Source organism: Thunnus albacares, chromosome 12 (genome assembly GCF_914725855.1).
Source record: "Thunnus albacares chromosome 12, fThuAlb1.1, whole genome shotgun sequence".
NCBI classification, from domain to species: domain Eukaryota; kingdom Metazoa; phylum Chordata; class Actinopteri; order Scombriformes; family Scombridae; genus Thunnus; species Thunnus albacares.
Window position 1 is genome coordinate 13,348,937 of NC_058117.1, and position 17,152 is coordinate 13,366,088.

The 17,152-nt window shown below is 40.1% G+C and overlaps 1 protein-coding gene and 1 long non-coding RNA gene across 5 annotated transcripts; one reads left to right on the top strand and one right to left on the bottom strand.

The window, feature by feature from the left end:
• Positions 1-913: 913 nt before the first annotated feature.
• Positions 914-17,088, bottom strand: LOC122993705 (protein AKNAD1-like). 4 transcript variants are annotated; one of them, XM_044368086.1, is made up of 22 exons: positions 16,585-17,088; positions 15,045-15,262; positions 13,357-14,558; positions 13,200-13,274; positions 12,985-13,102; positions 12,369-12,520; positions 12,205-12,264; positions 11,897-12,030; positions 11,619-11,811; positions 6,212-6,393; positions 5,534-5,704; positions 5,096-5,252; positions 4,797-4,891; positions 4,420-4,616; positions 4,221-4,329; positions 3,170-3,352; positions 2,792-2,898; positions 2,556-2,702; positions 2,359-2,451; positions 1,907-2,021; positions 1,627-1,795; positions 914-1,504 (listed from the first exon to the last, which is right to left on the bottom strand). In XM_044368086.1, the coding sequence occupies exons 2-22, from the start codon at positions 15,247-15,249 to the stop codon at positions 1,352-1,354; spliced, it is 4,017 nt and encodes a 1,338-aa protein (XP_044224021.1). In that variant the 5' UTR covers positions 15,250-15,262; positions 16,585-17,088; the 3' UTR covers positions 914-1,351. The 4 variants fall into 4 exon arrangements, with proteins under 4 accessions (XP_044224021.1, XP_044224023.1, XP_044224022.1 ...); XM_044368088.1 differs by having other exon boundaries at positions 5,096-5,249; positions 15,045-15,299; XM_044368087.1 differs by having other exon boundaries at positions 1,907-2,018; positions 15,045-15,299.
• Positions 1,669-2,549, top strand: LOC122993709. Its single transcript, XR_006406427.1, has 3 exons — positions 1,669-1,752; positions 1,890-2,047; positions 2,407-2,549. It is a non-coding gene; the product is annotated as an uncharacterized LOC122993709 (long non-coding RNA).
• Positions 17,089-17,152: the final 64 nt, after the last annotated feature.

Consider the following 17,152-nt stretch of genomic DNA (forward strand, 5'->3'; position numbering starts at 1 on the left):
ACAGGGGACATTTGAGATAAGATCCCTCAGTAGAGACAGTATTGAACTAAAATTTGATTATTATACATGATAGACTTGAGTCTTTGACATGCTACTGTCCAGACTGTCTCAGAAATGTTTTGAGTAAACTGTACTGGTTCTGTAGAGGTGATCCTGTGTAAATGTGAGATAAACTGCACTGGATGATAAGTCATGCTTGCTTCACTCTGACTGGTCTGTCTTGTCGATGGCCTGCAGGTTAAAAAACACTGAGAACTTCTTCTGTTCTTTCAATAATTGGAGGGGACAGTTCAGGAATGTTGTTTGGACACATCTCCTTCCCTGATACCCCCCTAGAACAACAGGGAAACTCGACACCCCACAACAAAAACTGAACACAGCCCAACACCAGCAGGCATTGATGGGGCCTCGACAGGAACGGGGCCACAAAGCGCCCTGACAGAAACTTCAGTAAGAAGACACTGTGCTGCTAGCACCCACAGGCCAGCAGGATAGAATTTAGAGGCATCAGATGAGCATATCAGCTAAAAGGACAAAAGTTGATACTCATTCGAACTAAAGACAGAGAGGGATTTTCCTGAAATGTTATATTACCAATCTGACCTACTTTTAATTTGATTTCACTTTATCTCCTTGGCCTGTGGCTACTTGAACATATTGGCTAGCAAGCAGCTAGGAAGCAGTGTGGTCAGATAAAATATAAAACAAAACAAAAAAGTTTGTTTATTGCTTCATCTGCTGAGTGACACTTAGCCGTGTGACTGAAGTAGACCCCAAACTAAAGGTCATAACTGGATCCAATTGTGCCTCCGTCTGAGTTTCCATTTACAGTAATACACACAGAAGAAAGCTGTTTGCCCACTATAGAGGATATAAAGTATTTGTTATGATGAAATTTTAAACACACTTTCAATTATTTAATGTTTTAGTAATTTTATTAGTAGAGGCAGAGAAAGCAGAAAGTGTTGCAATGGTCTAAACTCAGATTTGATGATTATGATTTAAAGTACAAGATTTATATGCTGGATGGAAGTTGCCTACACAAATCAAATTAAATGTACTCAATACAAAAATGACACTGAATATAAACAACATAAATATAAATAAACATATCAAAATTTTATTTTTACAGTGTGATTTCAGGCTTTTCTATCTATTGTTTCTATCTATTGTAAATATACAGCAGTGCATATATACAGGAGAAATAACTTATTATAGAGTGATGTCCTTAAATAACAAATACATCATAAATAAAAAATATTCCCTCATCATCCAACAAATACTTAGATATTCTGCATCATGTATCGCAGATACTAGAAGGTCGTTTACAGGGTTGACTGATGTCTGGGTATTATAAGATGTGGTGTTTTCTGCCCCCTAGTGGCTGAATGTTGTGCAGTTTGGCCAGGTCAGCTGACAGGCTCTTGGCCATGCGGTCGGTGGTCCTCTTCATGCTGCGGGCCACCTCAATAGCCTTGTCTAGAGTCCTGTTCATTTCTTCCTCCTAGAAAACGGTAGCAAACATAAACTCTTTGGTGCAATGAACAGCAGATGTTCTTGTAGGGAAAATCTCTGAAATGTCAGAATACCCAGCAGTGATGCACATTAAAGGAGGACTCATTTCACCTTGTTCCCTCTGCGTCTGCCTGCCCTGCTGCCAGTCTTTGACAGCACTGATACTGGGGGCTGTGTCTGCTGGAAGTACACATTGCTGGGCAGGAGTGCTGTGTCCGACTGTGTGGAACGCTTCCGGTAATGGGACACAGACTGCAGCGGTGGCTCCCTCACTTTATAGCTGGATTTGAGGACAGATGGCAAGGAAGAATGGTTTAATTTGAATGGAAGCACACAACTAAACAACTTTATCAAGAAAACTGCTTGTGTTACAGGTAAGACACATGTTTACCTGGCAGGCAGGCTGCTGGAGGAGCCGTAGCCGACCTGGAGGAGAGGCCTCTGAAGAGATGGAGATGAGAGAAGAGACCATCTCTCCTTGGAGTAAAAATTCTCCATGACGACTGCTGGCCACGGAAACATAAGCACTACAGTATGTACACGAATAATACACAATGCAGCACATATTTACAGCCCTGGTTTGTTTTTCAGTTACAAAACTGTAAAGAAAAATAATTAGGACCCCCTTACGAGTGATTATTTGTCATAATGTTATAGTGATACCAATGACGATGGTTTGTGTTATGCAGCACGCTGAAAATCCTGCTTGGACACTTAATATTTCTGGCTGATTTCCTGCTTTTTGTGTTGTTGCTCTTACGACAGCATATGAGTAAAAGCAACTTACATAAATAAAGTTCTGACCAAACTGTTAACATTGTTAACATCAAATGAGTCACTTACTCCGTGCTCTCTGCTTGGCATTGTTGTCTCTCTCCCCCTTCAAACTAGAGCTCATCAGACCAGAGGTCTTCACTGAGCAGTTTCCCTCGGACCCTAAAGGAGTACAACTCACATGTTGCCTTGTTTGACCCACTTAACCCAATGCAAATGATATCCATTAAGAAGAATGTACTGTGAAAAATAGCTGTGACTCTGACCTCTACTGGCTTGCAGTGTCCCCTGAAGTTTATATTGAAGCTCTGGTCCAGAGTGCACAACACTGCTGCTGCCTCTCCGGCTCCCCACAGGCGAATTGTGGAATTGTGGCGAGATCTCAGAGCCAGCCATGTCATCACTGTCTGTACCTGGAGAGCAACGATCAAAATCATTGTAGACGATAGGGGAAATATCTGCACACGTATATTGTTAAAGTATTGTGGTGGTGGTGGAATACCTTTGCTCTTGCTGGGGTCCATATCTGAAGAAATCCAGTCCTCTATCCTCACCTGACTGGAACTGAGATTGCTCACATTCTGTCTGCTGTTTGTTGCTTTCCACACACTAGAAGTTATAACAAAGATGGTCATTATGATCACTGAATGGTAGAAATATAATAGGACTTTGAATCCTGGATTTTTAGATTTAAGTGCTCATATCTAATATGCTTACAAACATGCAGTCTTTCCTTTAAAATGTTATTGGTTGCAGGGTCTACCTGTGTGTCTGCTTGCTATCCAATAATAAATTAATTAATTAAATAAATACACCCCCAACAATGTCCATTATCCTTTTATTCCTACACTGATGCCATCCAGCCGGATCAGCTCCCCACCTGTTACAGGCTGGTCTGTGGTGGATCCTGGGTCTGGTTTTGGACCTGCGCTCCTGACGATCCTGTCTGCATTTGGAGGTGAGGTAGTCCATCTTCTGTGCTAAGTGAGGCAGCTGGACCAGGCCTTCCTCCAGGTCCTTCTTCAGCTGGGATACCTCTGACTGCAAGGCCAGGATAGCCTCACTAGACACACACATGAGCACACACACAGATATTGAGATCTTCACTGTGTGAGCAGGCAGGCAGGAATAAAAGGAGATGATTTGGTAATGCTTTTTTTTTTTTACAGGTAGTTTAATTTTATACTAATTTGCAGGATTTTAACAGTTTATTCTTTAGGACATTTTACAGAGAGGGTGGTGCATTTTGGTACAAATTACAAGAAAAAACAGAAAAAAGTGTTAAGTTGGTTTTGTTGTACTCATCATATTGTGTTCATAGATAGTTGTGAATTTGCAAAAAATCTTGATAAATTAGACTCTTGACAGTTCATTAACTGACAGAAAATACTTAGTTTTCATTGTGTACTTTTGCATGTCAAATGCTATATTAGCATATTAGGTTTTTTCAGGAATGTCCTAAGGTAGTTGCCGTGTAACTGTTCTTAAGACATTTCTTTGAAATGGTTATGTAATTTGGTAGTATACAGGAAATGTGCTCATTGTAGAGTTTTTGAGAAACAACCTATACTAATATACAGTTTGTCACACCAAACCACACACTGAAAACTAAGTATTTTCTGTCACTTAAAGAGTTGAGAATTTTTACAAAGTACCAACTATGTATGAACCCAAATGTAATGACCAACTAAACCAACTTAACACTTTTTCTTAAAATTTGCACCAAATTGCATAACCTTCTTCTAATATGTCCTAAAACTTAACTGTTATATACCTGCAAATTACTCAGAAAATTTCCATGAAATTAATAGAAAATTAAAGGACTTGTAAAATAAAGTGTTACTGATGATTTAATACATTTTTACATTGAAAAAACAAGTTCTTGAAATGATAGTTTTCAGCATCTCAGTGGTCACATAACATTTACTGACCTATTACAAGAGCAGGAGTACAGATGGCTGTCTCTCTGTGCTGTATCCATGGTGGTACTGAGTGTGGGCTCAGAGACGTGGTGATGGAGCTGGGCAGGCAGGCTGGATCCTGGTCCATCGGTGGTGAAGAAACATGACTTTAATCATTTCAGTATTGACGAGCTAAAAAAGAAAACTTTACGAAGAAGGGCTTACTCACCCTGCAGCCTGACTGAAGGCTCCTTGGTGGTACTCTCCACCCACAGCTCCACTGCAGCTGCTGCACCACAGGACTGTGTTTGGACGGACGGGCGAGTTCCAGCCCACCACTGGCTGACTGGATGGATAGCTGTCTGCAGGTTGGAGCAGGAGGCTTCACTGTCTGAGCTACTTAAACCATCACGCTGGGACTGCACACTGTAGATGGGAAACCAGAGTGAGAAGAGTACTGTATATATTATCCATGTAATGTGATCCAATATGGCACAATATCAGCTGGATCCAGACAGTGCTGCTACTATGAAACTCATCTGCCAAAATACTGGTATGTGTAGACTGATAATTCTATGTATTGTTGCTGTTTATACGGTGTTGTACCTTTCTGTGAGCAGATTTGGCTGAAATGCACCAGAGGCTGATTGACTCAAGTAAGAGCTCCCAAATCCACTGTCTGTCTCTGGGCTCACAATCCTCTGCACCCAAGATAAAAAACAAATCAGTTAAAATGAAGTAACCCAGGCATCTTAAACACTACTGTAACACACTTTATTGATGCAAACAACTTAAGGATTCAACAAAACAAGAAGTTGACACAACTAAAATCAATATTCACAATTTTTGGGGAGACCCTGCAATGACATGCGAACATACAAAACAGCTTTTTAGTTGCGACTGACCTGCGATACAGATGAGGTGTTGAGAGGCGGCTCTGAGAGGCTGTTGGTGTCTCGGTCTCTGGGTGCATCAGAGGAAGAGGAGACCTCCACAGCCAGACTTACACAATCAACCAGATCACATTCACCCTCTGGGTTCAGGACACTATCCTGGGTGCTGCTGCAGCAACAACAACCATCAAGATATTTAGTTAATGACAAATGTTACAGCTGAGGCATCTTTCAGACATGAACAACACTGTGGGATGACACTCACTCTGCTTTTCAGATGTTTCCTATCAACTATATTGACAACACATATTCAAAAGTAGCTCACTTACAGCACGATAGGACTACAAGATGGATTAGTTGTATGAGCCATATATTATTTAAGAGCAAACCGTTATAGAGCAGCCACAGTTAGTTATATTCTCATGTACACTTCAATATAACAACACAGACCTTTCAGGTGTCCACTGCCTCTGTCTTGAGGATGAGCTGGTTCCACTCAGGTACGCTAAGATGTTACTATGAACGATCCCCTCTGACAAGACAGAGCTCTTCTCTTCTTCGTTGTTCTCCTCATCATCAGCTGTCGGGATGTTCAGTCCCTCAAATGAGCCCAGTGTACTCCTGAAAAAAGACAGAGATGAAATCCTGCACATACAGACTCCAGCACTCTGTTCCCTCTGCATGGTGGAACCGAACACCAACATTGTACCTGAAACACTATCTGCCCACAGGAAGGCCGAGAACGTGCCTATTAGTTGAGCACAAACACACATGAAAGCACCACTCAAAACATCAAAAGCTAGACACAATAGTGACAGTACAAAAGTGGTGTATTTCATTTATGTATCACAGCCAACATAACTCCTGCATTGAATTTCTGCATTGAATCAACACGGGTACCTATTTACTACATTATTCACAGGAAGAACATAAGTGTTTCACACAGCTGATCAGCTTGTATATTCAAAACTTACAAGCTGTATTTATTATTCAAGGACAAAGTAGAGATTATTATAATTAAAGCAGAGCATTTACCACCAAATGTTGCATCATACAATAAAAAATAAATATTATTGGAGTATTATTATTATAGTATTATTGGAATTTTTTCTGGAGTTTAATAAGTACCGTGAACAGTAGCTGTCATGTCCCGTATTTTTCAGTAGAGAGTCGGTGGTTTTGAGCTCACTGCTTTGCTCTAATCTACCCTCTCCATGGATCTCACTGGCCTCCTCCACTTCCTCGTCTTTCTCTTCCTCAGTCCGTGTTTCCATCTTATAACTCACAGTGGAAAAACCTGCACTTGGCCCCTGAAACATGAGACAGACCCAGTCCAATAATTTGTGGTTAGTGTAATCTTACACACATAGCATTATCTCCAGGAGACAACTTCTCACACCCTGCACACTCAGTTTCACAAAAACTGAATGATGGTGCAGGGTGAGAATACCACGAAAATGTCAATCTGTTGGTGGCACTAGATGAAAAGTCAGGGGATCACCAAAGTGATTAGGGTTCTTCATGCGCTGGGGATCATGGACATCTGTACAAAATGTCATGGCATTCCATCTAATAATTGTCAAGATACACTCAAAGAGCACTTTATTAGGAACACCTGTGGAATCTAATGCAATCCAGTACAACAGCTCTGCCATAAATTCTACTTTTACAAAGCTTATACATTTTCAGTTTTTGCTGACATTGTCATTAAGGTGATAATTCTACTTTATGTTTATTATTGAGGTCATAGTGGGTGTGCATTATATTGAAAATTATTCCTAATATTTTAACCACCACATTAAAGGACGGGTTCACAATTTTTCAACATTCAGGTAACGAAATGAACATTGAAATAGATTTTTCTTGCTGTAATCATTCCTCCTGTTCATACTGGCCAACACAAAATATTAACTCAAAAATTATTTTATTGATTTAAAAATGTTCTTACTGCTTCAGCTAAAAAAACAGTCCATTAAATTCTACTGTTGGAACTGCATCAATAGCAACGTAAACTCTGTAGCCTTCTTAAGATGAGCCTATTTAACATTATAATTGATGTTTAAGGTTCTCTATGTAGGAATCAGAAATTCCTTCTCATTAGTTACATCTGTGGCTGTTAAATGAGCTACAGTCAACATTCTGGTGCTCGTGCTGGCATGCTCGCAGCATGTGCTTGCGACATGAGACTATTTCAAGTGATGTCTTTTTCCTGCTTACACTTCTCATAGTTACATAAAAGATCTCTTGTTCTCTCATTCTCTTGTTTTGTTTTGCACCGTGTTTCAGCAAAGCATCTCTCACCCCTGTGGTGGAAACTGCCTTCCCATGATCAAACGAATAGTGAGTGTGCAAAGACAACATTTATGTCAATAGGAGACAGTTCCCAGGGAAGTTAGAAAGAAGGCTAATCAGTGGTGTAACATTTTGGTTCTCTGTGTAAGAAGATGAAAGGCTGCTAGGCCCGTTTTTATTTTGAAAAATGCGGAAGATGCTGAGACAGTGTTATTTCTAAGATAAATCATACTTGGATTATTACCAAAGCATCAAGGACACTAATGAACTCAGCAATAATAACAGAATAGTTTTGAATATGATAAAAATATGAGGTGGAGTCTAGAAAATAAGTTCCACAATAGGAGGAGTTGTGAAAAGTAAATAATATCATGTTTTATATTTTTGCAGGAGGTTTTTTTGTCCCAGGATCAAGGCCTCAGTTTGCTTTGTATTGTTTTTCATGCACAGTAAACCTATTCACATTGAACTTTACCAGCTTCAAGTGTATTTTTTTGAGTCTCTCTCTCATAAATTTCCAGTTCAATGCCAAGTTGTGAATAACCTGAAGATTTATTGGCCCATCTGAAGATTTCTCATGACACCACCCCCGCTGTATGTACGTGTGCTCACACACAAACACTCACACACAGAGGCTCCTGTTCTGCTGTTGCTGCTGGCCAGTAAGAGTCAATCTGCATGGCCCAGCTGGCACAAATATGTGTTAATCAACCACCCGAACCTGACCCGAGCCGTAAACCACCCACATTTTTTACCAACCGTATTAAAACACTGGTAGGCTCAGTGAGCTGTGGTTGGGAAGCAATGTGCTGTGGCTGGGGAGCAATGTGCTGCGGTTTTGTTGTGAAATGTGTGCTTATCACAAGCTTTGGACTACCAACAGAAAAAAACAAAAGGGTAAGCTATGTTCTGCTATCACTCTGGAGCTTGTTTTCAGCTCCTTTGTTGGTGAAATAATGTTGTTTTAATTGTGTGTGCTTTGGAGTGGGCAACTTGTCACTGAGGGGTGTCATGGAGGCAGCTAGCTGTTTCGTTAGCTGGAGAGCTAATACAACATTTCTATTGATGGTGAAGTGAGACAAGGTGAATGGGACTTCTTTGGGAATACTGTTGTTGATGTTTCTGTCCTCATTGATCTCTATCTCTTAGTATGTAGTGATAGGCAACTAGGTGAGGCACTAACCAGATCAGAATTGCATCCATAGCAACGATCTGTTATTCATAGCAGCAGTCTGGTATTCAGAAATAACAGATCATAGAATGCCATAATTGACCAATCAGCATAGAGTATTAAAAAAGCAATGTAATAAAGTGAAAATAAAATGGCCATCTTGAGTCATTACTATAACAGAATTCTTATATCATCGTTACCTCATAGTGTAACATTGTGTAATGTTCTAGAATTCATCATATCAGCTCTTCAACAAAGGGAAACCACAGGCCAACCATTTATTACAGTGTGTAATACAAAGCTCTTGTTAGCCTTTTAGTAGAGACAAGCCGTTTCAGTGACAAAACTAAAGATATCAGAAGATGGAGAACTTGAGGAGCCACAAACACACCACCGCCCTCTTTGAATTGTATGAGAATGAGCTGAAGGTCCTTTCCAGAGACCACAACAACCTCCAGCTGAAGAATGCAGAGATAAGACTGCACTACTCAAACAAGCTGAGAGACGAGAGGAAGGAGAAAAGAGCCCTGAGTCAAGAACTTGACCAACTGAAGAAAAAGCTTCTGAGAGTGAACTCTATGGATGCAGACAATGTGACCAGTGTTAAGAGGGTCTCCACCTGTAAAATGGAGGCACCTGGTCAAAACCTGGAGGACAAGCATTCAGTTGAATGCCTTAAGCTTGCCACTGAGCTTGAAATGGAGAAGAAGCAGCAGGAGGTTCTCTCTCAACAAATCCTGGAGCTCAACCAGCAGCTCCAGATGGAGAGGGACTTGAGGGCCAAGGCAGAGGCCAAAGCAAGTGAGGCTGTTGAGATAGCAGATGAACTTGTCCAAAAACTGGATGAGCTGCAAAATGTGTCCAATGAGGCCTCAGTTACAACCCAGGCACTTCATAATGAGCTCAAAATAAAGGTGGAAGGCCTCCACCAAGAAATTGCAGACCTGAACCAACTCCTTCAGAAGGAAAAGGAATTGAAGGCTCAGGCAGAGGCTGACAAGCATGAGGCGGTCAAGATCGCAGAGGCACTTTGCAAAGAACTAGAGGATATGCAAAGTGTTCTCAAATCCTCAAAGAAGTTCTCTGACATTGCCTTGCAGAAGCTCAACACACTGGAAAAGAGAATTGAGAATATGGCCGACCAGTGCATGGCAGAGAGGAAAGAAAGAGATCGTCTCCAACAGGAAATGGAGGAGCTACTGCAGAGAGAAAGGGACTTGAGAGACCAGACTGAGACCAACAGCCTCAGGGATTTTGAGGCCCTGGAAGCTCTTTGCCAAGAACTGACAGAGCTTAAAAGTGTCTCAGAGGACCAGTTCACTCAAAGGCAGACTCTTTCCACCAGGCTGAACATGGAAGAAAAGAAGCAGAAAGGCCTCTGCCATGACATACTGTGGCTCGTTCAAATGCTAGAAAAAGAGATGGAGTTGAGGGCCCAGGCAGAAACGGACAAACTGGAGGCCATCAAGATTGGGGAGGCACTTTGCCAAAAAATCGAGAGATACAAGGTGTGCTCATGGTCCAAGGAAAGTGAAAAAGGTCCCCGGCCACGACAGCGAGGGATGTGAAGTGCAACTGAGCACCGATGAACCCTGAAGCTTTAGATGCTTTTTATTAAAACAAGACTATGGCCTCCTCTAGTGTCATGGTGGTATTTGCTAGTTAAGAACTGCACTATATAATTATTATCACTCTGCACAAGGTATAATAATGACAAAGTTTCTATTTCACATTGCACACTGTATAGTAATAATAATTCTACTCTTTTTTTATCTTTTTATCATATTTCATTATATACTATGTTTATAATCATTGCACAATGTATAATAACAACCTTTTCTATTTAATTTAATTTTATTCTATTGTTGTGTCTGATTTGTAGGACGGTGCTGTTGTCCCTTGGGATTAATAAAGTATTTCTTATTCTTATGCAGCTATCATGGCTAGTCTTGTGTCTGTATCAGCCAGCTATTGATATCACAAATGTCATTGCAGTTAAACAGCTCGCTATCTATAAAATTTAAGTTCACCACTGAGATCCATCAGCCTCCAGAAGAACAAGTATTTACCTACGTCGCCTAACAGAAACCTAATGAGAAACACTCGGTCCATCTTAAAATAAGGAAATGTGTCCACTACGCTGTATTAGTATCTCATTTCATTAAGTGGTTTATTGAATCAATTCTAGTTACATGTACTTAAAAAAGCAATTCTGGACTTAAATTTTGTTATCAATTATGCCTAATATATTTAATGAAGGCAGTAGGAGATGGGCTATACTTTATAGGCTAACTTAAAAAAATAATTTTGAGTACTATCTCACTGACTTTTTGGGCTCTGTACAATGATCCTATAATATCTGTACAGTGACTTACAACATCCATGATAAGGTTAAGTACATAAGGTTAAGTTGATCATTATTAATTTTGCACATATTGTAAAAACATGTGGGTATCAATATATCATATACTATTTGTATGTATATACGTGACTGTATATAATATAGTTTTTCCTTTTTTACTTCTTCTATAGCTCTACTTTTATATACTTTAATCTATATCTTTAATCTTTTATTGCCATATTGATTGTTTTATTCTATTTTAATTAAAAAATATATATTTTTATACATAAATACATTGTCTATATGTGTAGATGGGACTACAACTGAATTTCATAGTACAATCCTGCATTGTATAATGACAATTAAAATGAACCTTGAACCTTGACACTTAGAAAGGGTTAGTCAAGTCAAGTCAATTTTATTTATACAGCCCAAAATCACAAATCACAAATTTGCCCTATAGGGTTTTACAATATATACAGACGTACTAGATGAAAAGTCAGGGGATAATATATTTATCACATCATATATTTGTCCAGATATTTCTCACACTGGCACTGGAGGAAAAGTCAGGGGATTGATTTAAGTGTCTTAACATAATTTAATTGCAATACATGCAATAATTGCTGAGATATTTCAGTCTGGACCAAAGTGGTGGACAAGCCATCTTTAGTGAAAATGAAAGTGAGTCAGCATTGGTGAGTTAATGGATGTGTTTGTGAGTCGGTTACCTCATGCAGTGATAATGGAGGTGAGACTGTGTGCATGCAGAGAGGACTGGGCTTCACATACAGCAACTCTGTCATGGGCGTAGGAGTGGAGGATGAGTGCGGTGGGGAGATCTGCTGGCACATATGTTTGTCTATCATCTCCTTTATGTCCTCAAGGTGCATCCCTATCCTGAATATGTCTCCCTCCACCAGCCTGCATGCACACACATGGGTGAACACATGAATGAATGCATGAACACGAGACTGACACATGGGTGCAATAGTGGGGTCTTTTTAACCTGTTTGGGTCAAAGGTACCAGTGTTCCTGGACAGGCCCATGTAATTCTGCATCTCCAGAGCTCTGTGCTCGTCCTTCTTACTGATGTATTTTCTTTCCAACTGGTCCTGAGCCTCCATCATGCTCCTCAACATCTGACAAAGGACAAGATTCACATTCACGCACATGTTGAAGTAAAAGAGGAACTACACTGCTCTCAAAATATTATATAATGCATGTGGGAGACATATAAAATTGAGATTTTCTATATTTCCATATTTGTGCATTACATAAAGAACTACATATAAGACGTGAAAAAAAATACTTACCATTTGCTGTTCTGCTGTGCTAACTGACATGTTGCTTACACTCAGTTTGAATTCTTCCACCTGAATAGAACAACGTTTGTATATGATTTTAGATGTCTATTTTCATGTTTTTTATTTTTATTTTATCGGTAGTTAAGCAATATCTGGCTAATCTTACAACTAACCTTCTGCATAAACTGGCTGATGATGTCTCTCAGCTCAGCAGTCATTCGCTCGCCATCACTGGGACACTCTGGATCAGGCTGGATGGAGGAAGCTGTGTTCAGCTCCTTAATGTTGCTCTTGTGGTTTGTTTCTACTTTTTCACCACATATTTCTGAAATATAGCAAGAATGCAGTGGTACACAGCAAATGTAAGCTTATAAGCTCTCACATTTAAAAATAACTGTCTAATTCTAAACTTCTATAACAATATCTCCTACTCTCAAATTAGAACAGATAAGGAGAACTGATCAGTCAGCTGATACCTTGATCCACTTCATTGGTGTACTTCTTGAAGAAAAAAACTTGACGCATAACTGATTACATTATAATGTGCAAAAGTAATATATACAGCAACTGATATTTTGATATGGTTGCGTTGTCTGGTTTACAGTCATTGTTTTTCTCTTAATTAAAGTGCTCCAAAGTGAAGATGAAGATGTTTGTGTAACTAGAATAGTGTCATCTGACCCCATTTGTCTCTATGGAAACCAGTAGCATTTCACTGGATAATCTGCAGTGGCAGTGAAGCAACGCGTTGACCTTTCATAATATCAGATGTCAGACACAGAGACGTACCTGATGGGGGAATGTGAGGAGCCAAAGAGCCAAGATGCCTTCCCTCACCTAAGTTTCCCTGATCATCATCATCATCATGCTCTAAAAAAAGCTCAGTCAGTTCTGAGGAGGGCTGAGTCTGCAAAAAAGAGATTCATACATTTTTAACTTTTACCCCATTTTCATTTCTCTTTACACCTGGATGGTTTAGATCAATCAAAACAGATTTTACTTACATTGGTTCCCAGCCTCAGTTGATCTATAAGATTCTCTGCCTCAGCATATTTTGTGAGTAATTTATCATATTCAACCTAAAGAGAAGAAGAACAAAACAAATCAAGCAAAACAATGAGTACAGGTGCACTATGAGGAGTAAATCTTGAATCTTCCCACCTGTAGGTGATGCACCAGTGCTGGAGCAGTCTGTTTCTCCGGGTCTTTGAAGACATAGGGCTTCTCTGATGGCTGGATTGAATCCTCCAGGACTTTGCTGATCACCTCTAACATCCCTGGAGAGGACTGGGCTCTGTGCATGGTGCTGGGGACCTGGGGAACAGGTCTGGCTGGACCACTAGGGGCTTTAGGGATTTTTACCTTGGGGGCAACCTTGGAGAAGTCAGGGAGCGGGTAATGGACTTGGCCTTGGCCATACTTCATCTCGCTGAAGGATCTGGTGCGCACAAGTGGGACTTTCTGAACTGGACCATCCTCTTCAGACTTTTCTTCATTCGCTACATCTAAAGCACTGTTATCACTGCTGCCATGTTTTGAGCTTAATGTAATGCTATCAGTAGCAGCAGAGGTGACGCTATTAATTCCTATTTCTGTTTCCTCCTCTAAACTTGAATTTTTTGATGCATTATTGCTGTTATCGTCAGTCCTGCCACAGTAGAAACTCTGATTAATCTCAGAATTACACACACGGCTGTCATTGTGGTTATTAGTAATTAGTGCACTGTGTGTTGGAGCCCAGCTAAAAAGGGTGTCGTCCACGCTCTCCAGCAGGGACACCTCGGGCAGGGTCTCTGCCTCGATCAGCCTACCTGCCCGCAGCAACTCCTCCTGGGTGAAGTGTTGCAGTAACAACTGGTTAATGTCTGGCTGCTGGTTGCCATCAGCAGGACTAGTACATGATGGGACTTCCTCACTTAGCTTGGAGCCATCAAAGACATCGTCCTGTTTGGTGTTGGCATCCTCTTGCCATAAAGTTGCTGGTTTTTCAGCATGAGGCTCAACAGAAACCAAATGTTTCATGTCTCCTGTAGTAAATTCATGCAGATCAGGCACATCAGGACTTGCATGAACAGTTTCTCTTCCATCGGAGCTCATGTTGCCCTGAGAGCTTCCTGTCTGGTTGAAGTAGGGGCTTCCAAGGTCACCATCATAAGGTAGATCCTCCTGATCCTCATCACTGGTACTTTGCCCCGGGTCTTCATACCTTTGGTTTAGTGCCGCATCCTGCATGGTGTTGGGTCTTTGTGCAGACACATGCAACTTGCGGCTCTTGGTCTTGCTCTCTACCACCCTCTCGCTCTGGTTGCTGACAATACTGGAGTCTGAGGAGGTGTCATCCAAAGCAGACAGCTCTGCACTCCCTGAAAATGAATGAACACCAGTACAAAATAAAAGCCTAATTAGAAGGTCACATATACTCATTTAAGCCTCGGTGTTTGCCATAACTTTTAAAGACTGCTTATCATTACCAACGACAGCCCCATTGCCAGTATATGCTATTGCATGTAGGCTATCATTTAAACTTTTGTATTCATGTTTGTCCTTTTAAGTTACTCTTGTATCATATGTGTTTTTTTCACATTACATGACATCAAAAAAAAGAAAAATTCCAAGACAAAAATACATAAGGTTTCCCTCGTTACTGCTGTATCATATTAACAGTGTGCCACAAAGTCCTCAGTGGTTGAATTTAAATGTATGATGAACTGCTGTGAATCTGTGAGGAACGTGTAGCTTGTTATTAAATACAAACTTGGCTACATATGTGTTATGACGCTACACAGAATTATTCACCCAGTAAAAACACTCAATAAACAGATACAAAAGGCGGTGACTCCAGGACTTACCGCTGAGATGGATACTGGCCTCTGACGCAGCAGACTCTGCTTGTGAGAGATGCAAAGCTAAAGAACCCTCCAGATCACTGAGGTGGAGACTTTCATCCTCACTGAGGTCAACAAAGATGCTCTGCTGGATGCACTTTTCCCACAGCACAGTGGGCTTGTCCTCTCCCTGAATATCCTCGTCTGATTCCTCTGGTTCCCCCTCCATGAACACTTTCTCACTAACAGAAAATGTTAAGTGGAAGCTCTATACAACCTCTGTGGTAAGACAAGGGGGTAAGAAAGGAGGATGGAGCACTTGTTCATCACTTAGCAACGCATCTTGTGAACTGACAACATTGGATCAAAATGTGCTAAGCCGTCAATTATTTAACAATCTATATATTGTGTGGGCAGAGCTTTGCGTGATCTGAGTGTGGAAGGTGTTGGTGTGAACAATCATTTGTGTGGATGGAAGAACTTGTGTGTGTGAGAGACAGTGGAGAAAAAGCAATCAGGTTCTTTAACAACTAAAGATTATTATTTTTGTTACAGAGTTATATGTCAATTATTTCCTCAATTACTCGATTCATTGTTTGGTTCATAAAATGTCAGAAAATAGTGAAAAATGTTGATCACTGTTTTGATGTCCTCAAATGTCTTGTTTTTAACAGTCCACAACCCAAAGATATTTAGTTAACTGTCAGAGAAGACTAAAGAAACCAGAAAATATTGAGAAGTTGGAATCAGAGTGTTTGGGGATTTTTCTTCTTAAAAAGATGGCAATTAATCTAATAGTTGGCAACTGATCAGTGAATCGACTAATCGTGGCTGTTCTAGTAGCAATACCACAATATAAAAACATTCAATTACATTTTGCATTTTAAATCTTAGTCAAGTAAAAGTACAGAAGTGTTGTCAGCAAAATATCAAAAGTAAAAGTACTTATTAGCCAGCCAAATGGCCCCTGTCAGTGCTGTATTATAAGAAAATATAACATAGGGTTATTATTATGCATTAATTACATAGTAACGTAAGCAGCATTTTAATTCTGTAGATTGTCGAGCCAGAGTTGTAGGTAGACTTCTAACTATTTAATATACTGTTGGGTAGTTTAATGTATAACAATGCATTATATTTTATGAGGTGATATATTTTGTATATATCATTTATAATCTGCACAATAGTTAGTAACTATAGCAGAATAGCAAATTAATGTAGTGGGGTTAAAAGTACAATATTTTCTTCTGAATTGTAGTGGAGTTGATGTATAAAGAAGTAGAAAATTGAAATACTCAAAGTACAAGCATTTCAATATTTTAAGGTACTTGAGTAAATTTACTTAGTTACTTTCTGCCTGGTGAGAGAGGACAATGTGTGTGACAATGTGTGTGTGTTATTGTGTGAAAGCTCTGTGGCATTAACAGAAAGTGATATAAACTTTACAGCAGATTTTGACCATACATGTGACAATACATTTTCAGTTTCAGTACTGTCAGTCTGACCTACGTTTTGCAGTCTAATATTGTGATGTTAGTAGTTAGTAGTAGTGTTGGTAACTTACTCTGGTAATGAACAGGTCCTTCAGCAATGCGACTGTAGTTTTAAGTTGATCCCATCCACAACCACGCTCTTACTCTTGATATAATCTTGCTACTAGCGACAGTATTTCTCTTTCTTTCTGTCTTGACATATGGCTTCTCGGACAGGTTTAGTTTCTGTGGCATCATTAATATTGTACAAGGCAGCGCTGCACGTCTGGACCCGGGCTGGCAGCGTGCAGGCGAGGTCTAGTTGCTGGGTAACAGCGGTGGAGTCACCACCGTTATTGGAGGAAGTTTATTGGCAAGAATGAACACATTGGGATAATCAACTTCAGTACATAACAATACATTTTCTATTTATGTCGTACTGATTGGAATAATGCTGATTCTTCTGCGGTCTTTACACCCTCACGTCGTTAAACGATACACAGCGGCAATAGTGAAATACTGTCAAAATTTCAAACAAGATAGTAGCTAAATCATGACAATGCGTCATCGTTTATTCTATTCAAATCTATTGGTCAGATGACGGTTATTCGGGGGGGAGTGGCTACCTTTGAATTGTGTCCTCTGATTGGCTGGTTGGAA